The 25882-nt window shown below is 38.7% G+C and overlaps 1 protein-coding gene across 1 annotated transcript in view; it reads left to right on the plus strand.

Annotated features, from left to right (window-relative positions):
* The first annotated feature begins 1015 nt into the window (after positions 1-1015).
* Positions 1016-25882, plus strand: part of LOC139452213 (metal transporter CNNM4-like) — an 83598-nt gene continuing 58731 nt past the window's right edge. The window contains exon 1 of the mRNA XM_071233602.1: positions 1016-2354. Coding sequence (XP_071089703.1) covers positions 1016-2354 — 1339 coding nt within the window. The remainder of the gene's footprint in view (positions 2355-25882) is intronic.

The following is a 25882-nucleotide window of genomic DNA, read 5'->3' on the forward strand; positions in this document are numbered from 1 at the left end:
TGCATAAAGTTTTGTCCTTGAATGCAATATTTTCACGTTTTACTCTTGGATAGTACTTGGGGACTCGGAAAACAGATGTGTGATTGATAACTGCTTATTAAAGTTGTGGCGACGTATCATGGAATTTGAAAATTAACTCTGAGATTTTCGGACATAACAAACGTTTAATATGTCCCTGAAACATTTCAAGAAAAAATATTTTTTCAGTAATGGGAAGACATGTTCCCCTCCTGCCTGATTGGAGAACAAAGTGCATGCTGGGAACGAACATTAATAACCAGTTACCTATTCAGTCGTCAACGAAAACGTAAATTAAACATATTAACTAAGGCGCAAAAGTTTACCGAGGTTTTTTTTTGTGTAACTGAAAACTGAAAGAACTATTGTCATATTTGATTGTGTCTACTTAACCATCACTCATTCTTGCAACATTTTAAAAAAAGCAATCTGTGGCTGGGTAATTTTGTGAAAAAGTAGACTGATAAGATAAAACTGAAACATGTAGGAGAGCAATTCGTGTCGTATGACTATTTATGCACACACACACACACACACACACACACACACACACACACACACACACACACACACAGACAGACAGATATAGTATGAATTTAGATTTAGTAGATCTATATAAGATCCAAACCGTCTGATATAAACGAATTGTTAGAAATATGAAATTGGGTTTCTTCTTGGGTGAAGGTTGCACTATACAAATGCATATATTATTATTATTATTATTATTATTATTATTATTATTTTACCAAATTACCAGTTACGAAATATATCTGTACTGGATCGCATGTAAAGGATTGGGTCGTTGTAAACATCTTATTTAACGCAAAATGCAAGTAAGTAAGATCAATTAAGTTTAAAGCGTTGTATATTCGATAATCGAACAATTTTCTTGATGTGAATTTTATTTCCTGAAAAGCGTCTGCTATGAATTATCTCCCTTTAGGTCAATGGGCGGAACTGACCGAGCAACTGCTTCCGGTTTTGTTTCCGCAAAAACATGGCTGATGGTGGTGGATGGATAAAGTTGTCTGTGTGGTTGTTAGCAGTTCTTGTCACGATGTGCAAAGCAAGTAACCCAAAAACATCGACGGTGGCTGCGATACTGTCTACACATGCGGGCAGTAGAGATGCCAGCGGCACCCTCACAGTGACTGTTTACGAAAACACCTCAATCCGACTTATCGGCACTAACTTCACCAATTCCACAGAGATTTCATTCACTACAGAAGAACTTCGACCGGATAAACTGCTACCTGCTACGTGTGAAAACTCTAAAAAGACGAAGTCTTTTAGCGTCAGTAGATTGATATCGAATACAGTTGCAGAATTTAATATTTCGTTAGAAGGCGTAAATGCAGAACGAAATGAAAAATATTATTACCTGTGTTTGAAAGAAGAGTCGCACTGGACTAAACAGGGCGACGATCCTTGGCTACGACTTGCGGTCAAAGCCAAAGAGAAAAAATATTTCCTCCTACCGTTATGGCTCCAAATAGCTAGCTTAACTATTTTATTGTGTCTCTCTGGTCTTTTCAGTGGACTGAATCTTGGCTTGATGGCTTTGGATAAAACTGAACTTAAAATTATTGAAAAGTGTGGTTCTCCAAATGAAAAGAAATATGCACGTGTCATTGTTCCATTGAGGAAACGAGGTAATTTCTTGTTGTGTACATTGTTATTAGGTAACGTGCTGGTAAACAATACCTTGACAATTCTTATGGATGATCTCTCCAATGGACTTATTGCAGTCATAATGTCCACTATTGCAATTGTCATTTTTGGAGAAATTATCCCACAGGCAATTTGTTCAAGACATGGGCTAGCAATTGGTGCCAGGACTAGATGGATCACACTGTTTTTCATGATAGTCACTTTCCCATTATCATTCCCAATCAGTCTTCTTCTTGATAAAGTTCTTGGTGAGGAAATTGGTCAAGTTTACAACAAAGAAAAGTTACAAGAGTTGATACGAATGACTGCTGATTCGAAAGTTATTCAGAATGAGGAAGCTAATATTATTGCAGGAGCATTGCAACTTTCGAACAAAAAGGTGGACGATGTGATGACTAAAATTGAAGATGTGTACATGTTGGATATTAACACCGTTTTGGATTTTGACACAATGTCTGAAATCATGAATCATGGTTACACAAGAATACCTGTTTTTGATGGTGAAAAAAGTCACATTGTGAACCTGCTGAACACGAAGGATTTGACTTTAATTGATCCTGATGACAAGACTCCTCTGGGAACAGTGTGTAAATTCTACGATCATCGGCCCTTATTTGTTGACAGTGACATCAAACTTGACTCCATGTTGCAAGACTTTCTCCAAGGTAGGATTTTGATAAACTGTTCCTTATTTCCTTTTGAAACAAGAAAAAGTAATAGCCACAGACCAGTGATTACAATTTCCCCCTAATTTCTGAAATACAGTAAACTACGGTTATAACAAACTCAAAGAAACCACTAATTTTAGTTTGTCATAACCGTAGTTTGTGATATGCATATTAATAGCATTTAAACCGCAAATGGATGGGTCTTCAAAACAGTTTATGTCCGTCATTTCGGTTATCATGTTTATATGCATGTTCGTTATAAACATATTTCACTGTGTATGTCTAGTAATATAAAAGTTAACTGTAATACCAACTTTGATTTTTCTACAAGTATAATAAGTCTGAACAAAGTTCCCATTTCAATCTCATATTCTGTGATGGGAGGGAACCAAACTAGTGGAAATAGAGCTCTCCTGTCAACTTAATGTACCAGTTGTGACCAACGGCATATGTCACTTGGTCACATTCCCCTCAGCTATGTACTGCGGTTACTATCCAACATCTAGTATATAGCTATGATTGATGCCTTATGTAACATTCTACTAAGGTCTGATGCTTATTTTGCACAGGCCTTCACAAGATTTGTCAGACTGCAAGTTAAAGATCTTTTTGGAATTTTCTATTTTCTAGTTTCCAAACCATTAACTTTAGTATACCAAATATATCAAATGAAAGGGCTTTTATCAAAAATTTTCAACTGTAAACACAAAAGGATTGAGTTTTCTGCCTCGTCTGTTAAGAATAGTAACATCGGTTTAGACAGTAAACTTGACCTTTTGCTGTGTTTTGAATCATTTCTGTTATAAAAACACATTGGAAAGGAAAGGTCAGGATGCATTCAAAGGTAAATGGTTTTGGAACAAGGGGGGTATACTAGTTATCTCAAAGCAAGTTTTACCTGGTGATCTTTGGTTCTTGGCTATAAACTGGTTGAGGCAGTACAATTAATGTGCTATGCACTTGCATGTTGTGTTATTTGTAATGTTCTTCTATTTATCATTGGTGTAAACTAATTTTTGACCCCAGATTTTAGCAGGCTGGTTTATCTGCAGATAGAGCCTTTGTAAACCAGCCTCCCTATCACCTGCAGATAGGGAGACTGGTTTTTGTCACCTGCAGATAGGGAGATTGGTTTACAAGGCCTATATCACCTGCAGAAAGGGAGATTGGTTTACAAGGCCTATATCACCTGCAGATAGGGAGACTGGTTTACAAGGCCTATATCACCTGCAGATAGGGAGATTGGTTTACAAGGCCTGTATCACCTGAAGATAGGGAGATTGGTTTACAAGGCCTATATCACCTGCATATAGGGAGACTGGTTTACAAGGCCTGTATCACCTGCAGATAGGGAGATTGGTTTACAAGGCCTATATCACCTGCAGATAGGGAAACTGGTTTACAAGGCCTATATCACCTGAAGATAGGGAGATTGGTTTACAAGGCCTATATCACCTGAAGATAGAGAGACTGGTTTACAAGGCCTGTATCACCTGCAGATAGGGAGACTGGTTCACAAGGCCTATATCACCTTCAGATAGGGAGACTGGTTTACAAGGGCTATATCACCTTCAGATAGGGAGACTGGTTTACAAGGCCTATATCACCTGAAGATAGAGAGACTGGTTTACAAGGCCTGTATCACCTGCAGATAGGGAGACTGGTTCACAAGGCCTATATCACCTTCAGATAGGGAGACTGGTTTACAAGGGCTATATCACCTTCAGATAGGGAGACTGGTTTACAAGGCCTATATCACCTGAAGATAGGGAGACTGGTTTACAAGGGCTATATCACCTTCAGATAGGGAGTCTGGTTTACAAGGCCTATATTACCTTCAGATAGGGAGACTGGTTTACAAGGCCTATATCACCTGCAGATAGGGAGACTGGTTTACAAGGCCTATGTCATCTGCAGATAGGGAGGCTGGTTTACAAGGGATATATCACAGACGTTTACTTGAATTCTGACATTTTCAATTATATAACCCTCCAGTCACACTTTGTAGATGTTTTGTTTGTATTTGTTCCTGTTTTGTGTTTGGCACAGGTTGTATCTCACCAGTATTCAAATTGTTCAGAATCGTGGGGTCCTTGAGGTTTGCTCCAATTGTATTTGAATGTAGAAACTTCCCCATCTCTACCTTGAAATGTATAGGTTATGAACAGAATGCCCTGTCTTTCACATTTAATTTCAACCCGTGAAGATTCCGGGGTAGAATAGATCTTCAGCAACCCATGCTTGTCGTAAAAGGCGACTATGCTTGTTGTAAAAGGCGACTAACGGGATCGGGTGGTCAGGCTCGCTGACTTGCTTGCCGTAAAGGCAACTATGCTTGTCGTAAGAGGTGACGAACGGGATCAGATAGTCAGGCTCGCTGACTTGGTTGATGCATGCCATCGGTCCCAATTGCGTGGATCAATGTTCATGATGTCAATCACTGTATTGTCTGGTCCAGACTCGATTATTTACACAGACCGCCGTCATATAGCTGGAATATTGCTGAGTGCGGCGTAAAACAACAACAAACCAAACCAAATCATATTTAATTTCAACCACATATCACCATATTGTGTTGACCTGTGAAGATCCGACTTAGAACTGGTCTTCAGCAACCCATGCTTGTTGTAAGGGACAGCGAATAGGAAACAATTGGTCAGGGTCGCTGACTTGGTTGATACATGTCATTATACCCGAATTGCATAGATCGATGCTCATAATGTCATTCACTGGATTGTCTGGTCCAGACTTGATTACTCCCAAACCGCCGTCATGCAGCTGGAATATTGCTGAGTGTAGCGTTAAACAACAAAACTTTTTGTAATCAAGGTAGTAGAAACAGATAGCATGCAGACATTATAGTGTGTGTTGCTGAAATATATGGCAAACCAAAATTCTGTTATGAGTGTATTTCCTTGTTTATAATATATTTGTTTTTAGATTTAATTTTGTTTTGTGGAAAACAGTTGTTTAGAATGAATGAGGGTACGTTGTTTGCTGTTGTTTCATGGCTAAATATGCAACTGTGGGCGTGCAAAGTACTGGGCAGAGTGAGAGTCAGGTCTGGTAGGTGTCTCATTCACCGGTTGTGTACTTAGTGAACCCTTTCATAACATGCTGTAAGTTCATCATGACCCAGGTAACAGAGGGTTATGATGAGACTACCACACTAGCAGTGTATTCCAATACAGTTAGCAATCAGCTGTTGATTGAGCTGCTGCTAGATTGCAGATGTTAGTTTAGTAATTGGCAGTGAGGTCCTTATGTGTATTATAGCACCTTGTGAGACAGCTATTAACAGTGCATATTTGTATTATAGCACCTGGTGAGACAGCTATTAACAGTGCATATGTGTATTATAGCACCTTGTGAGACAGCTATTGACAGTGCATATGTGTATTATAGCACCTCGTGAGACAGCTATTGACAGTGCATATGTGTATTATAGCACCTTGTGAGACAGCTATTAACAGTGCATATGTGTATTATAGCACCTCGTGAGACAGCTATTGACAGTGCATATGTGTATTATAGCACCTTGTGAGGCAGCTATTGCTGGCTTTTGAAACTCTAAAAATTACCAGTCCTCCCTAATTTTTGCCAGTCCCAACTTTCAACAAATGAAAAAATGTAAGAAAATTATTTGGCTTTTATTCTTTCAACATCATGTTCAGTGCAAAGATGTCATCTCTGAAGTAACTTAGTTAGATCCATACATGATTCACACAAACTTCAGTCACAATTTTCTCATCTTTTTTTTTTCTAATATTTCGAGATGAAGTCGCTACAAATGGATATTTAACCTAGAAAAAACCCAAAGTGAAACCCTGATGGTAACAGACAAGCTGACCTTGTTCGAAAAATGTACTTATATGAATATCACCAATGTTTTGTTTAACAACAAAGATTTTTAGGGTATTTTACAGAGCTCCAGATAAGCTTTTGGTGTTGTGGGTATTTTACCCATGCATTTTATAATCATTGGGTATCAGTAATTCTAGGTGCATATTCAAATTTCTGTTACCCACTAGTTTTTACACATGTGGGTATTTAAGTTAAATATTTAAAAACACTATTCATCTAGTCCCTGCAAACTGGTGTCGTGTGGGTTCGAGAGCTTTATAGGACTCAAAAATACCACCATACTTCCACAAGAAAGTGTGATGGCAAATGATCATGATGAGTTTGGCAAGGTTGACGGAATGCCAACTTATAATTTCAATATAAGTTGCTCATTTGCTAATCAAATACGCAGGGTTACTTCACAATATTTGGATGATACGCACAAGTTTTATTTTTGTAGTGTATCTGTAATGTTCGTTGCGTATTTGATACGCTTGGATTATATTTTACTGCGTATTTCTGCATTTCTGATGCGTATTTCAGGCAGATACGCAGCTTATCTGGAGCTCTGATTTTATTTACCGGTCTACAGGGACTGGCAGACACATGAATTACCGGGCCAAGCCCAATTTTACTGGTAAAAAACTGGTAAGTACTGGTAAACGGGAATGCTGATATGTGTATTATAGCACCTTGTAAGATAGCCATTGACAGTGCATATATGTATTTTAGCACCTTGTAGGGTATATGCAGCTTATAACAGTGTAGTCAAGTGTTTAGGCGTCAGTGATGCTTCGTGAGGACTTCAAGTGGCAGTGCATTATGCCCACTGGATGTGCAAAGTATCGAACTTGTCAATTCATCAATTCCCTGAGGAGTGTCCCATTTCAAACTAAAGCTCCATGGGTTCCATTTTTGAAGGTAGTGCAAATAATTCAAAGTCTGTTCTTTGGAAATAATGTCGGACTCCCAAAATATTTTGAGTTGCTGTTTGGAAGAATCCGGTTGTTGATAACATGAGTAGAAACATGAATTGTGATAAAGAGTTAGCAAACTAGAGGCTCGTTCATTTGGTCCTACTTTGCATATGCACACATTTTCTCTCTGTAAACATGCATCCAAAATATGTTCAAAATTAAGGGGGTCCTGGCCCCTTGAGTAGTATAGGAATTTAGGGTCCCGATGAAACTCAGGTTTTGAACATTGTTATTAGAAACAGACTTTCAGGCTTAAGGTTGTACATCTGTAAGCATTTGAAAAATTACCGTGTGTTTGTTTGCCCAATAATGACATGCAAAGGACAGGTTAAGAGTCTTAAAAATTCATTTTATATCTTACTGTCAGCTTAGAGACATTACTCCTCTCCGGAGACGGAGAAACAGGTGGCCTCCATATGTATGAGGGGTTGGCTTGTCGGGGTCAGACATACTGGCATGAATCATGCAGTTCACAAAATGATATATACGTAGATTCTGTAACAGTTCGTTTTGTAATATTAAATGTATATTTGCTCATGTGTCTAAATGCAGTGCACATATATTGATTAATCTTACTCCTGAGGCAAATATGCGTTCATTTGAATAAGCTTCTGCATAGCCTCCAGACATGCACATTTATCTAATAAGGATGAACTGTACATATGTACAGAACACGTGTATATACCCATGTATGCATACGCTTTTGAAGACATACAGGTGTACATACCTTTGTGAACACATACCTTTGTGAAGCCAATCAGGTGTACATACCTTTGTGAACACATACCTTTGTGAAGCCAATCAGGTGTACATACCTTTGTGAATGTATGCTGGTGTACATATTTTGTGAACACATACAGGTGTACATACTTTTGTGGACACATACAGGTGTACACACCTTTGTGAAGACATACAGGTGTACAAACCTTTGTGAACACATACAGGTGTACACACCTTTGTGAGGACATACAGGTGTACACACCTTTGTGAACACATACAGGTGTACATACTTTTGTGAACACATACAGGAGTACATACCTTTGTGAAGACATACAGGTGTACATACTTTTGTGAAGACATACAGGTGTACATACCTTTGTGAACACATACAGGTGTACACACCTTTGTGAGGACATACAGGTGTACATACATTTGTGAACACATACAGGTGTACATACATTTGTGAAGACATACAGGTGTACATACTTTTGTGGACACATACAGGTGTACACACCTTTGTGAACACATACAGGTGTACACACCTTTGTGAGGAAATACAGGTGTACACACCTTTGTGAACACATACAGGTGTACATACTTTTGTGAACACATACAGGAGTACACACCTTTGTGAAGACATACAGGTGTACATACTTTTGTGAGGACATACAGGTGTACACACCTTTGTGAACACATACAGGTGTACATACCTTTGTGAAGACATACAGGTGTACATACTTTTGTGAAGACATACAGGTGTACATACCTTTGTGAACACATACAGGTGTACATACATTTGTGAAGACATACAGGTGTACACACCTTTGTGAAGACATACAGGTGTACACACCTTTGTGAAGACATACAGGTGTACATACCTTTGTGAAGACATACAGGTGTATATACCTTTGTGAAGCCATTCAGGTGTACATACCTTTGTGAACACATACAGGTGTACATACCTTTGTGAACACATACAGGTGTACATACATTTGTGGACACATACAGGTGTACATACCTTTGTGAACACATACAGGTGTACATACATTTGTGAAGACATACAGGTGTACACACCTTTGTGAAGACATACAGGTGTACACACCTTTGTGAAGACATACAGGTGTACATACCTTTGTGAAGACATACAGGTGTATATACCTTTGTGAAGACATACAGGTGTACATACCTTTGTGAAGACATACAGGTGTACATACCTTTGTGAAGACATACAGGTGTACATACCTTTGTGAAGACATACAGGTGTACACACCTTTGTGAAGACATACAGGTGTACATACCTTTGTGAAGACATACAGGTGTACATACCTTTGTGAAGCCATTCAGGTGTACATACCTTTGTGAACACATACAGGTGTACATACATTTGTGAACACATACAGGTGTACACACCTTTGTGAAGACATACAGGTGTACATACCTTTGTGAAGCCAATCAGGTGTACATACTTTTGTGAAGACATACAGGTGTACACACCTTTGTGAACACATACAGGTGTACACACCTTTGTGAACACATACCTTTGTGAAGACATACAGGTGTACACACCTTTGTGAAGACAAAAAGGTGTACATACCTTTGTGAAGACATATCTTTGAAGGTGGAGGATGATAACGCAAATGGGAAAAGTTTTTTAAGTTTTATGTTATTTCATATACATGATATAAACATATTTATCTGAATATGTTGACGTGTCCAAAATGAAGCATAAAAACTTATGCAATATCTTGAAAGGACTGTGTATGATGTGATGATGTGACACAGGTACTATGCTGGCTGCAAGGAACTCAGGGTAGGAGAGTGACTGGCATCACACGACTGAGGCATTTATGTTTTAATCTAGTCTTTGATAAACACTGACTCAAATTCAATCAAGCTGGCAATCAGTATTTTGTAACTCGTTTGTAAGAAAAACACACAAGCTTTCTCTTCAAGTTGCCTCAAATAAAAACATGACTGAAGCCAGTTATTCTGAGCAGTGCATGGGATGTCGGCTTCACTGTGCGGAGCTCTGTTTTGATTTGAGAATTGAATCGACCATGAACTAAAGGTGTGACGTCACACTCGGAAATTATTTTATGCATGATTTAAATACACACAGAACCATCAACGTACTGTCCCTTTCACCTCATGGTTTGGGCTAGCAGGCTAAATTCTGTTCCTGAAATTGATGCATGTATTATTAGAGGGAGAAGAAACACTATGACCACATCCAAAAGATGTTTTTTGTTACAGAGTCAAAACGATTGTAACAATGTAGTTGTTAGTGTGTCTCATATTGGGAAATTCCAGTTCTGCTGTTGAAATTAACCTTATCATGCCTATAGACAGAAACATTGTTTCACAGGAAGATAACTTGAAAAGACTTTGTCCAATTTTTTTATGGGAACGGTTTCTAGAATGGCATCAATGATTTTCCACATGGAAGGTTGGCTTAGAGATATATATGTATTGGAGTGGGATCCGTACTTTCATTATCTGACGCTGCCTGAAAGCTGCCACACGTTCTCGATAGGTGGGTGAACACACCGCCTAATTCCATCAACATTAATAATTCATCTTTTGACGTAATGGAATCAGTAGTCCTTGGCATGCTGCTGGTGGATTTGCTCACCAGCTTGCTCGTCAGTTTCTATGTATGTCCCTGAGGTAGACAGGAGCAGGACAGTGAGTGAATGTTGTTTTCTAACACGTACAGCTATATTCAGAAATAAGAGAACAATTGCGTCTTGATTCAGTAGAAATAATGAAAACAATTACTTGAGAATGTACAAGGAGTTATGATAAAACTGAATAGGTATACGAAGAGCTCCAGATAAGCTGCGTATCTGCGTGAAATACGCATCAGAAATGCAGAAATACGCAGTAAAACAAGCGTATCAAATACGCAACGAACATTACAGATACACTACAAAAATAAAACTTGTGCGTATCATCCAAATATTGTGAAGTAACCCTGCGTATTTGATTAGCAAATCAGCAACTTATTTTGAAATTATAAACGGGCATTCAGTCAACCTTGCCAAACTCCACGATGACAGTTACATTATGATCATTTGCCATCACACTTTCTTGTGGAAGTATCGCGGTATTTTTGAGTCCTATAAAGCTCTCGAACCCACACGACACCAGTTTGCAGGGACTAGATGAATAGTGTTTTTAAATACTTAACTTAAATACCCACATGTGTAAAAACTAGTGGGTAATAGAAATTTGAATACCCGGATAGAATTACTGATACCCAATGATTTTAAAATGCATGGGTAAAATACCAACAACACCAAAAGCTTATCTGGAGCTCTGTATAAGTCTTAAAATAATCTGCCAGACAGTTGGGCAGGTGGAGGAAAATTTCATGCAACAAAAAAGTTACCACCCACCATGATCAAGTCTGCCAACAGTGGTTGATAGCATGAGCATCACTCCATGGCGCCAGGACACGAAGACAAATCAGGGATTTATCTGGATCTGATTAGAGGCTGGTATTCGTTCCTCAGTCTGCATCAAAAGTCCACAAAATTCCCAAAATGGAATTAAAACGTTCCAAAATTGTTCTCTATTCATGTTAATTTGATTATTTTGAATGTGATGGCTTGGTTGAGGTACTTGTAGTTCTGTGATGTTGGGACCAATAATGAGGAAGAGGCTTTAATGCTTAGTTTAAAAAACTATTGAATGGAATGTTGATTTACAACCAGAGCTACAGATAAGCAGCGCATTTGCGTAAAATACCCCCCAAAAAACTCAAATGTATAAAAACAGCACTCGTAAAAACCCAATGAAGCTTTTTCAGCATGCGTACAAAGGAGCTAAATTCCAAGACACAATTACGAGCTATACATCAAAAACATCATTTCACTTTTTTAAAATCTTCAAATGTTCACTAATTTTGGGAAAAACCCAATAGTGATGAATAGATGAGTGAAAAAATATATGTTACCCAATGAAAAATGTTATAATCCAATTAAAATAGAAACCCTAGGGTAAAAAATCAATTGCCCAAAAAGTCATCTGGAGCTCGATCTGTACAACGTTAAAGACTTCCGAATTTAAGAAAATAGGAAGAAAATCCAAGTTTTGAACAAAATAACATCTCCCCCTATTTGCCTGCCAGGTGCTCTTTGTTTTGAGTCCTGGATAAGTCCCGGTACTTACTGCATTGTGAACGAAATATTACGTGCGTGTCTGACCAGAAATCAATCAACATGCCCTGATTTAAGTACTCGTCTTTTGGCTTACAGAAATAGCAGACGGCCTATTATCCTTTCAAATCAACTTCTCAATATCTCGTGAAGCTTATAATTCTCTCACACATACTTCATTTATTGAATTGCCAACTTAGAATCTTCTCTGGTTTTCAGCAGATAAACAAGCTGTCTCTGCAACTCTGGCTGATCGACCTTTCGTCTTTCTTCCCAGTATCAGCCATATCTAGTTCTCACAACATCGTATAAACCAATGTTAATGTTCTGGTTTATTCATGTATGACAGCAGCAGACACATATTGTTCATTGATATTGTGGCTAGGGTTGTAACGATTCACTGATACCTTTGATATCATCAATACTAAGGAACAGACGATACTTGAATCGTCAGTTAGTGAGATCAAGATACGCTATAAATAGAACAGAAACTGATAGATTTACCTCCCGTAATGGCAGAAGTAGCATAGCGAAACTTGTTAGCGAAATATACCAGGACATGGTGATAGAGGATGTGTCTTCTATTGAACTATTACATTCAATAACCATCCTTTCATTTAAATCTGTTTTTAATCTTGTTTTTTTAGTTAACAAGTTTTTGATTTTTCGATAAAAATAAGTAAATGTATGAACCCAGAGGTTTTAGAATTAAATTTTTCTAATTTCATCTTTTTTTCCGAATTGTTAGTGTATCGTGATACCAGTGGTATCATCAGTCTGTATTGTGATACGTATTGTATAGAAAAAATACCAGGGGATACTCAACTTTTTTTGTGGCAGTGGTAGTGAGAGGTGTAACTGTACGTTGAAGATTCACTGGCTTACTGACATGATACAAATGCCCCAGTCCATGGGTTTCACACCCATGAAGATTCGGTGTAGAATAGGTCTTCAGCAACCTGTCCTATAGCCCATCTTTATGCAGATATTGCTGTATTGCAAATGCTAAGAAATGTTCTTATTTTCATGTATTCTGAAACTTCACTGTATCTTTTGGAAACGCCTACATATGACTTTGACCTCATTCAGTGTTTGGTCAGAAGGTCGCAAGAACTGGGTTGAATCACACAAAGCCAAGAAGCAGAGGAACCAGATTCATAGGATGGTCAAACAGCTATTGACAAGGAGCAGTTACAAATCGTCATGACTTCATTGATTTCGGTTTCTGTATTTCAATACGAGTGTGTCATTTTGATGCCAAAGCAATGTATATTTTTTCAGAGAAAATAAATGTGACATTGTTTAATTTAATGGCTATCTTCTATGAAAATATATGCTTTGCATTACAGTTTTTGTCCGCCGTCCTTATAATGATAACATATTGCAAAACCCTTAAAAAGGGCAAATTTCTACTAGTCCTTATGATACCTTAACTATTGGTCAGTTTGGCAAGGACTGTAGGACTAGTGCCAATATCTAACACTGCAGTGCATGTTTAATTCCAGGTGTATCCCATGAGTATCGACTCGGACCACTACTAATACGGTCCAATATACAGGTTCACCGATATAGGGTGTTATAACTTAAGATTGCGAAATAGGCATGCTAAAAGTGATATATGACGTCTTTGTGAGGTCTGATTTGTGAGATGATATTTATTGCATCTATGTTATATATGGTATATTGCATGACACAAGAACAGGCACTTGTGTCTAGTACACCTAGTACTGCTGGGTACAAGATTAAACAGGCTGTCTGAAAAGGAAATATTTCTTGAGAACTGGGAGAAAAGAAATGCTTCTTTCATTTTGTTTTTTGGTGCTCCCCATTCTGGTGTCCGCTGCTGAGATATTACTATAATATTGCTAAAGAGCAACGTGAAACCATGCTCTCATACTCGCTCGATTGTGTTAGCCCAGGTCTTGTGGTTATACAATGTATCTAACCACTATCTTTGGACCATGTTGACCCTGTGAGAACAGAACCTAAGTCTATGGTGAGACCAACTAGTGCTGTACCCACTGCACCACTGCCTTCTTTGTCCGCCAGGGAAGGCATGGATGTGCAGAGTTGCGTCCCTTGGCATACCAGAAACCTAGTGTGGGTTCAAATCCTGGTTCGTCCTGATTAATGCTGTTTCTAGCTTTGTCAGCACCATACCCGTGCTTGTGGGTTTCACCAAAGTTGTAAACATCTTAGACCTGCATCACTTCGGGCCTTCCTCCCACATTAATCTGACAAGCTGTGATATAGCTGAATTACAGTTCAAAGTGGTGTTAAACCAAATTCACTCACTATTTATTCATAAAGTTTCACCTCTTTTATAACTAATTCTGTAGGCATTTCCCCCCCCCCCCCCCCCCCCCCCCCCCCCCCCGTTACTCTTATGTCATTGCTAAAAGCTTCTAAGACCTATAGCCTTGTCCTTTGGCATCTATTAAGTAGATTTCAGTCTGCACGTGTGACTCCAATTTACTCAGACGGACATTTTTCTACACTATGGCTCCAGACTAGAGGTTTAGTGTTTAGTCTCGGATTGCATTAATTATTTTCGAGGACTCAAAGATTTCAAATTTCCCAATGGCTGATGTTGATGTCTCTTCAACCTGATGGAACATAAATGGTTAGATGAAAATGCTTTTAAGGTGAATTCCTTCTCTTGAGCTCTAAGGAATGTATTTGTCTCTACACATATTTTTCTCATTATGCTTACCAGGGCTTCATGGCTTGGTATTTTCTGTTAAAAAAGGGATAGGTGCTACTGGAGAACAAATAATTATTTGTTGCGGCCTTGGATATGCACTCAGGTTTACATCATTAATAAGAGTCATGTCGTCGTATCCCATTGTGCAGATTGATGCTCATGATGTCAATCACTGGATTGTCTGGTCCAGACTCGATTGTTTATTGACTGCCATCATATAGCTGGAATATTGCTGAGTGTGGTGTTAAACAAACAAACAAACAAACAAACAGATAAGAGTGAAGTGTCAGCTTTGTGTTACATTACTGGTATAAGAGCGGGAACATGCACCATGTTATTGTTACCTTACAGGTGTTTCATGACAACTACTGAAGTTTTTTAAGAGAATAATTTGTTTCAGAAAATATTTGAAAAATATTAAGGTTGACTCAGATTTGACTAAAATATGTTCACTTTCTGGTGTCCCCCACTGTGATATTGCTAAAAGCGGCTTAAAACCATACTCACTCACTCCGTTTGTGGTTAATCTGACTATAATATTCGTAAATGGTCCCTTCAACAGAATGGCATAACATGATTGATGTGTAACTGTACCCTACATGAAGTCATGACAAGTCAGTGACTGGGTCGTCCATCAGGACTGGCATTACCACAGGCCAGGTCAGTGACCCTTCTCACTTGATGGTCTATAGATTACACTGGCCAACGGTTGTGGATATCATCACAATAAAAGTAGCAATCAAAATACAGTTGAGTAGCTGAATATTTTGAAATATTATATGTATCCGTGAATATCAGATTAGAATAGGACAACAAACAAACAAACAAACAAACAAACAAAAATATCATTTGGCAAAAAAATCTTTTTGAATCAGTTGTTTTACTAGAAAAAAATAAAAGCTAATATTGTTTTAAGTGTAGGACGTTGCATGACTTCTTCACAGTATGGTGTATGTACTTACTTCTGAGAAAGCTTTGTTCTCCTTATGAGAAGACATCAGCGGCCAGGGACTCAGTAGGATGAACTTAATCAGGTTTATATATAAACTTAATAGGTGGATCCAGAGGCGTAGTCCAGGGGGTCCGGACCCCTCCCTTTTGAAAAGGAAACGTGGTATGTAAAAGGTAGTAAAATTACCTGAGAAAGGATTTTGATATTTTGGACCCCTCTCTTTTAAACATGCTGGATCTGTCCTTGAACTTGATAGTTACCGGTACATTTTTAAAATTTTTGTAGCTTGGTCTTTTTTTGTTCTAGTCTATCAAAGATAAAGCGGTGGGGAAATAAATTGCATTTACACTATATACTTCTCAAAACAAGTTAAGCTGTCATCATTAAGACACCCACGATTGGAAGGCTGTGTGGTATATTTTTTGATGGTGGCTTTAGCTCTGATCAGTGAAATCCATAAACTAAAAAACTAAAGAAAGTATCACAAGGCACATATGATAATTCTTGTGTGTCATTCTCTGTGTTAGCTGGTGTAAAAGTTGTGTTAACACCATGACGGTGGGAATATGCTATAACTATAAGACTCACGGGAGTCCCAAATCTGTCCTTACTCATGCCTTGAGTAAACTTGTATTTTTTATAGGGCTTAATATTCTGTGCTTGTCCCTGGGAGATTTGCAGCGACCTAGCTGTCACAATGTAGGTTTTTATTCTCCTTCAATGTTTAAATACCCTGTACAGGACATTTGTCACAGGAAAGTTTCCTTCCAGAGGTCACAGCTTGAAGGTTAGCTATGATGAAGATCATATAGATCAAGTAGAGAGAGAGAAGTGTGTTTTTTTCAAAGCCATTTAATAGTGAAGGATGATTTCTTTTCTGAATATCCCATATGTTGGATTTGTCAATGACATCATCTGTCTTTGAATTTTTTATTTGTTGTGATAATTATGGATCGTACAGTAAAGTTTGTTCATGTGGGCCAGTGGTTGGTGTGGTTGTCGGTGGAGTGAGTGAGTGAGTGAGTGAGCATTATTCCAGTCATAATATTGTCAGGGGTGTGGGGGTGTGTGTCAAACTTTGCCTTGGTTTTTTTGTTTGTTATTTAGCTATATGATTTCCATTTGTAAATAATCACACTTTTTTTCACGTACCGTATTCGACGTAATAAGCGTCCTGCTCTAATAATCGCCCACGCCGATGTTTGCTGATATATTGGCGAGTGGACAGTCCCAGTTAGCACCCTTTCCGATTGATCAATGTACACAAGACTTATTTATTCGTGTATAATCCGCATTCGTTTGTTGCACCCTTAATTATGGGCAACTTAATTCCCGAAAATATATCTATCGTGTATAATACACACAGATTCTTCTTTCATATCGTTTCAGGCTGTCAGCATTAATCAAAAAATTTACAATCTTTCAACCTTGTTTTTAATCTCACCAAAATTATTTTCTAATAAGAGCCCCCTATTTCTAATTTTGAGTGCGCCCTGGACGCTTATTACGTCGAATACAGTACATGTGTTCCTAAATCAAACTATGTGCAAAAATTAAACATCTCAGGAGTTAAAACATGCTATTTACACTTTTTGTTTTTATATCCTGGGTGAAATGCAGTCATTGCTTCAGCCTTAATTAACCTTCACCTTCATAATGATTTGTTTGTTTCTTGTTTAACACCACACTCAGCAATATTCCAGCTATAAAATTGGAATAAGATGACAATGCATCATCAACCCAGTCAGCAAGCCTGACCTCCCTGGCCTCTTACAACCAGCATGGGTTGCCGGTGACCTATTTTCTTACCCACAATCCCACAGGTTAAGGACCATTAGAGTGTAGAGGTTCTTGCTTCAAGCGTCCCTCTTTTCTGGATGAGTCCCGGATTCACTTCACTTATGATCCTTGGTGTGTTTGCAACATCTTCACTTGTGGTATATGTCCATGATCCCTGTCTTCCCACAACAAGAATTAAAATAGATGAAGTCAGTTTATTGAGCATCATTGCAGTTTTTATGAGTTCACTTAGCTCGTGGACGGGTGAAGATTCTGGGGGTAGAATAGGTCTTCAGCAACCCATGCTTGCTGTAAAAGGCGACTATGCTTGTCTTAAGAGGCGAGTATACTTGTTGTAAGAGGCGACTAACGGGATCAGCTAGTCAGGCTTGCTGATTTGGTTGATTCATGTCATCCTATCCCATTTGCATGTATCGATACCTATGATGTCAATCACTGGATTGTCTGGTTCAGACTCGATCATTTACAGACGGCCCTCATATGGCTGGAAAATTGCTGAGTGCGGCGTTAAACAACAAACAAATTAACTTTCTGTGCATTGAATGGCCAATTAGCGGCTACGGATCACATTTACCGATACGTTGTTCCAATATGAAGTCGGTTATTCAGTCGGTCTGTGTATTTTCCGCTATAGTAACACGGCCTATAAGTTACACATACAGCAGACAGACCAGATCTAAACAACAAGGTACCCATTAGGCTTCACACTCACACAATTGATCAGGTCACATATTGTGAATCCAAATACTTATTTTTAGTCAGCCTTTACAACAAGTATGGGGTGCTGGGGACATGTTTCTCTCCAGGCCTCCACTGGGGAATAATTACTGGAGGTGGTTAATTGTCAAGTTGTCCTGTTGTTGGAAGTAGATGTGCTCAGATTAATTTATTTGATTAATGTCAGTTGTAGGACGCTACAGTTGTAATAAAGAAGCTGATCAATGATGTGAGGTTTGCATTAGCGTGATTAAAAAGTAGTTCTCTAGCCATTCATTCAACCATGATAAGATACATATCTCCATAAAAAGGTTTCAAAAAGGAACCACAGTTAGATACATAAAGTTACATGTTACATGTTAAGAGGCCCTTGAGAGAATATGCAATACCATATCATTCAAGGTGAATAGATGTTCTGTTAACTTGTCATCATTCGCAAGCAGCTAGATGGTTGGTGGTATTACGTGCAGGTGGCAGAGGTACTGTAAGTCCACGGACTTAGTATGGTTGCCTAACTTGGGTTACTGGCGATTTATAGCCTGTTTTTATATGTTTCCTTTCCTTTATTACTCGCCTGTGAAGAGATCACCTGTTTAATAAACATACAGCTGTACGAATTGTGTAATACCAAAGCGCGTGCTTATGTACTGCAGGAACAAGTTTCTCTAACAAATATTAAAAATTCCCAACAACCCTGGGCTTCTTCTGTGACATTGCATGTAGAGGTGATAGATCACTGAGAAGAGCTTATGCACATTTGATGACCCGGCAATTCTGTTGCAACGAAAGTCCACAAATTACGTCCTAGGGCATTGTGATGTGATTGTAAGCTTCATGATCGTAGCGCAACGACAGTCATAAGTCTATATTAAAGTATGGGAGTTTTGATAACTACAGTGTGTGTATGGTATTGAATAAAGCGTATCAACTTTTGACGTGTTAGACATGTTAGGAGTATTTTTCTTTTCAAACTCAGTTGGATTATGCTGTGGATTGTGTTATACAAATTTGATGAACCTTGTGAATAGTTCTGCTATTTGCCGAGCGAAAGCTACCAGAACTATTCACTTGCTTTCGCTTGTTACATACCAGAATTTTTCACTCGCTCTCGCTTGTCAGATACCAGGTCTATTCACTCACTTTTGCTTGTCAGATACCAGGTCTATTCACTCGCTTTCCCTTGTCAGATACCAGAACTATTCACTCGCTGTCGCTTGTCAGATACCAGAATTTTTCACTCGCTCTCGCTTGTCAGATACCAGGTCTATTCAGTCACTTTTGCTTGTCAGATACCAGGTCTATTCACTCGCTTTTCTTAGTCAGATACCAGAACTATTCACTCGCTGTCGCTTGTCAGATACCAGGTCTATTCACTTGATTTTGCTTGTCAGATACCAGGTCTATTCACTCGCTTTCCCTTGTCAGATACCAGAACTATTCACTCGCTGTCGCTTGTCAGATACCAGGTCTATTCACTTTATTTTGCTTGTCAGATACCAGGTCTATTCACTCAATTTTGCTTGTCAGATACCAGGTCTATTCACTTGATTTTGCTTGTCAGATACCAGGTCTATTCACTAGCTTTCCCTTGTCAGATACCAGAACTATTCACTCGCTGTCGCTTGTCAGATACCAGGTCTATTCACTTTATTTTGCTTGTCAGATACCAGGTCTATTCAGTCACTTTTGCTTGTCAGATACCAGGTCTATTCACTTGATTTTGCTTGTCAGATACCAGGTCTATTCACTCGATTCTGCTTGTCAGATACCAGAACTATTCACTCGCTGTCGCTTGTCAGATACCAGAACTATTCACTCGTTTAATAAAATTGGTATTACATGCAAACTCGTTTAGTATTCTATATTTGATAGTTGTATCTTTTTCGTACTTTGATACTGGTTTTAAGAACAAAACTGTGATATACTTGTTGCTATACTCTTCATCATGGACAGATTTTGATCTGCTATTATTGATATATAACTCGTGCTATTTAATGTTATGGCTGAAGTATCTTCACCTGCTATGTACGACTACAAATTCACTCATGTCTTCTTTATAAAGATAATGAGCTGATTGTCCTCTAAATAATGTACTCACATTGTGATTGTGCAGCAGTAGATTTGTGGATGAAAAAATGATAGTGCCGTCATAATTTCTCATCAAATCAAATTACATAATATATTTTTCAGCCAATCACATTTCTATAAAGTTCTTATTTCTGAGAAATTGCTGAAAGTTGATTCACCTCCATACCTCGATTATTGATTTATAATTGATAATACATGTCTTGTGTACATGTATCACTCTGGCAGTGTGGGTTCGAATCCCGAATGGGACTTATCCCAATAAAGAATCTGTACTTTACTAAGAAAGTGTTATCCCAAATATGACATTTGTTACTTTTGACCCTTTTCTAATTGGCAGTGTGTATTCATACATGTTGTAAAGAAACATGGACTCATGGTACAGGATATGTATCATGGTACAATGGCACATGCTACTGTGGTGAAGCACCTGTGCTTCTGTAAACTTCACCGCCAACAATGATGACACGATCAGGTTTTCCAAAGATAAGATTCATTTCATGTCATATAAGTACAATTCTTAAAGTTCGCTTTCTTGTGATATGGATGTACCATATTCAACGTAATAAGCACCCAGGGCGCTCTCAAAATTAGAAATAGGGGGCTCTCATTAGAATATTATTTTGGTGGAAAAAAACAGAGTTGAAAGATAAATTTCGTGGTTTATGCTGACAGACTGAAATGTTTATTTGCGACAGATATATTTTTCCAAGATGTAATTGCCCATAATTAAGAATGCATATAACACATAACGCATTATACGCGAATAAATAAGTCTTGTGTACATTGATCAATTGGTAGGGGTGCTAAATGGTATTGTTCACTAGCCAATATATTAGCAAATATCCCCGTGGGCACTTAGTAGAGCGGAGCGGTTATTACGTCGAATACGGTAATACATGTATTGGTAAAAAAAAGCAAGAAATCTCTCATTGGTCATTTGCCTCATGATAGTTGATCCCTATTTTTGGATTGAGGAAGGAGTCCTGTTGACAGAGATCGTGCAGGTGAATCTGGGAAGGGGATACATCATTGCATAATTGATTCTAACTTTTGTTTTCTCTTACTGATTTTTGTCACTATTTGTGCTGATTGCTGAATAAACTCATCAAGCCTGCATGCATTTCTAGCTCACAGGAACTCAACGAAGGGAGTAAGTTCATGCGAGTTTCATATCCAAATCAATGACTGATAATGTTAGTAATAAATCTGAGTAGTGGTTCAATTGTCACTGCTCATAAGCTGACAAAAAGGACATTAAATATTAATCGTGAAGTATGAGGCAAGTCAGGTGGGCATATATTGTGTTGGTATTTTGCACTGAGAAATCAATGGATGGCTGTATGACACATTCTTTACATGCACTGTTGGAGAGGAGGAAAAGGTGATGTCCAACGATTTGGAACTAGAGCAGTGTTAGAATTAATGGTGGTGTTCATGGTGTTGGGACATTGCTATAGTAGTTGACTTAAGGTGAGGTGAGGTGAAATTGGGTTAAACGTCGCGTACAAGATTATTGCACTTATATAGCGACGTGCATGCACGTGTATGTGTGTGTGGCTGCTTGTACTAGTCCGGACTGATGCCGATTTATGGTGCTAGCCCACTGAGATACCATGCCGCAGTTTAACATGAATACCCCACTCAGACACAGTATACTGACTCCGAGCCGACCAGTCCTTGATCTGAACATGTATTTGTCATAAGGTAAATTGCACATTAATGACATCAAGTTAAAACATGGAGGAAATATATCACCTTCTACCACCCTGCATCTTATAAATGTAGACAATTTAAACTACATAAAATGAAAGATTAATAGACTGGGGGTAAACATACTTGAAAATGGGTGCATAGAAGTATGGGCTCTTACTGGTAGTTATTTTCTATGTTATATTTGTATCATGTGTATCACACGTCACACCAGAGATACAAGTCACCTTGGAATATGTTATGACACCTCATCAACACAGTGTTACACATGTTGCAGACAAACACTAAGCTGTTATCACTGTAGTTATAGTGCCTCCATTGATTGGTTAATGCTTGTGAATAACGCTTGGTTGGTTATTTAACGCCGTACTCAGCAATATTCCGGCTATATGATGGCGGTCTGTAAATAATCAAGTCTGGACCAGACAATCCAGTGATTAATATCATGAGCATGGATCCACACAATTGGGATCGATGGCATGCATCAACCAAGTCAGCGAGCCTGACTATCTGATCCCGTTAGTCACCTCTTACGACAAGCATAGTTGCCTTTACGGCAAGTAAGTTAGCGAACCTCACCATCCGATTCCGTCAGTCGCCTTTTATGACAAGCATAGGTTGTGAAGACCTATTCCACCCTGGATCTTCACGGGTCTGTGAATATGGGCACTTTGCAGGACAAGGGTGTCTTTGACCAGTCACAGCTCACTCAGTCTGTTAAAAAACCCAAAACTGTCGAGTCTACTTGACTGAAAATCCATTTAAGGGGTATCAGTGTTTAAAAATAGTGTGCACTCCATGTGTGTTAATCCATGTTGCCCATAAGTGTGAGCGGCCTTTATTTTGTTATGGTTAATGGAACTTATCAGCAGATGACACTGAATCTCTTGCAGTATATTATCCCCCCGGTTTGCGATCAGCATGTCTGTCCATCAGCCGTCCGTTTTCTGTTTTCCATTTTCTGGAGCAGAACTCCAAACCATTGAATATTTCCAGATGAAACTTGCTATACAGATCAGTCTTCTGGTGAACTGGTGCCTTTTGATGATTTGGGATTTTTTTTTTTTTTTTTTTTTCTCTTCATGAAGACAAGTTGAACTTCTGAGACTAAAAAGTGATTGTTTCCGGGGCAGAGCTCCAAAACCGTTGAATATTGCTAGATGAAACTTGTTATACAGATCAGTCTCGTGGTGAACTGGTGGCTTTTGATGATTCTTCCATTTCCGTGGCTAAGCAGAGCGTTAGTGAAGTTGTTGGAGATTTATGGGAAATATGTTTGAATATAATAGGGTTTTTGTTTGTTTGTTATTTAACAACACACTCAGCTATATTCCAGCTATATGACGACGGTCTGTAGATACTCAAGTCTGGACCAGAAAATCCACAGATTGACATCATTAGCATTGATCCACACAAATGGATACGATGACATGCATCGTCAAACAAGTCAGCGAGCCTTTTACGACAAGCATAGTCTTGGTGAAAACCTATTCTACCCCGAATCTTCACGGGTCTAAGGGGTGGTCGGGTAGCCTGGTGGTTAAAGCGTTTCGCCCGTCCACCGATGTCCCGGGTTTGATTCCCGACATGGGTATAATGTGTGAAGCCCATTTCTAGTGTCCCCCACCGTGATGTTGCTGGAATATTGCTAAAAGCGGCGCAAAATCAAACTCACTCACTCACTCATGGGTCTAAGAGATCTCAAATAATAATGTCATGAGATTTGAGATCTCAAGTGATAATATGTCATGAGGTTGAGTCAGTGAGTATGGTTTTACGCCGCTTTTAGCAATATTCCAGCAATATCACGTTGGGGGACACTAGAAATGGGCTTCACACATTGTACCCAAGTCGGGAATCGAACCCGGGTCTTCTGCGTGACGAGCGAACGCTTTAACCACTAGGCTACCCGACCGCCCCGATGTTACATGATATGACACCTCATGGCGCTGTGGCCTATTCTTGGTATCAATATTTGTACTTGTCATTGATGTCTAGCAATCAGCCCAGGTACGTTTTAGTAAATCAATACTTGCGTCCAGTGTTACATCCCCATTATTTGCTTTGTGTATACTTTACCATTATCTTTGCTGGGTAACAACGCAAAGTGTACGTATTCACCGATGAAAGACCATATTGTCTAAAAATATAAAATCAATAATTCATTTAAGTGAAATAACAGTTTTTGATGGAATTAGTTAGAGTGTGCCTCAATGGGACTATGATTTTCAAAATATGAATATTCAAAAATTTAAATAAATAGAAAACTCAGCTCTTCTGGTCAAATAGCTTGTGTATTGTTTATCAGGACTGAGAATTTGACATTTTCACTCCATGCTGTAAGGATGCATGCAGTTGGTATTCACTAGCACTACAAACCCGTGGAAAGCCGGAGTAGAATAGGTCTTCAGCAACCCATGCTCTCCGTAAGAGGTGACTAATTGGATGAGATAGTCAGGCTTGCTGACTTGGTTGATGCATGTCATCGTATCCCAAATGTTAAGATCACGATGTCAATCACAGAATTGTCTGGAATATTGCTGAGCGTGGCTTTAAACAACAAACAAATAAACAAACAAACACTACAAATCACAAAGCCTGGGCTAAACTGCTGCAGCTATGTACAGAGTTGCCTCCCTTAGTGACCAGTATCATTCGTTCGAGTCCCAGATTCAACTGTTTATGGCTCTTCGTCTGTCAGCATCCTATCCATGCTTGTAGCTATTTCCAATGTGGTGAGAGTTCCTCCCACATTACGAACATGACATGAGTGAGATACAGATCCCAACTCTATTAAACTCAACTTTCTCACTTTTATAGTGCTTCCAGTTTTTGTTGTGTTGAGACAAGTCCGCAATAACTCAAGTTAACTTTAAATAACAAAACCCCAACATTTTGTTTCTCAAGCTGTGTTCAGAGCATTGTAGATGTTGATGTGATTTGTTTGTGGCAGGTCAGATTGGATATTAACATTTGTCATGTGATGTACATGATCAGATTTTAAATCAAGTTACACATTCCTCACTATAAAGACATGTTTTAAGAATACAGAAACAACATGGATCATATCAGGATGTTCAGAGTTTAGCAGATTTATCATTAACTGACGGTCTTTAAAAATACCTTGCAACATGGGGAGACATTTATACCTTAAATAACAAAACCCCATCATGTTTCTTAAGCTGACACTGTTCAGAGCATTTGTGTACATGGTAACTGTGGATGTGATTTGTTAGTAGCAGGGATGATTTGTATTTGTTTTGTATTACATCAAGCAAAGAAAAAAGGAAATACTAAATGAACCATTTTTTCATGGTCTGAAGATATAATATACTACTCAACGTTTGATAGGGATACTAAGATATTTCATGCTGTAATGTAACACAACGATGTCAACGACACTGTGTATTTATGTTGAATCAACTTGAAATGAAGCAGCACTTGCTTCAGTTCCAGGGCAATATCCAATACTATTTGTATGACAACATATCCAAGCACTCAGTCACATGCAGACCCCACCTGGGTACACCCTATCCCTATCACAAGTTGTGTAGAATAACTTAGGGACATTCATACGGATGTGAGGTTGTCAGGCATGTGTGAAAATCTGATATTTAATGTGTTTGGCCTTAGAGTGAGTGAGTGAGTCATATCACGGCGTGTCAGCTTAATGTGGGAGGAAAGCCCGAAGTGATTCAGGTAGACGTTTACCACTTTGGTGAAACCCACGAGCATGGGTACGGTGCTGACAAGCCTAGAACATTAATCGGGGTAAACAGGGATTCAAACCCACAATCATAGGATTCTGGCGTGTCAAGGGATGCAACTTTGCACAGCGATTCGCGGTGCCTTAG

Source organism: Haliotis cracherodii, unplaced genomic scaffold (assembly GCF_022045235.1).
Source record: "Haliotis cracherodii isolate W230 unplaced genomic scaffold, xgHalCrac1.p SCAF_9, whole genome shotgun sequence".
Classification (NCBI taxonomy): Eukaryota; Metazoa; Mollusca; class Gastropoda; order Lepetellida; family Haliotidae; genus Haliotis; species Haliotis cracherodii.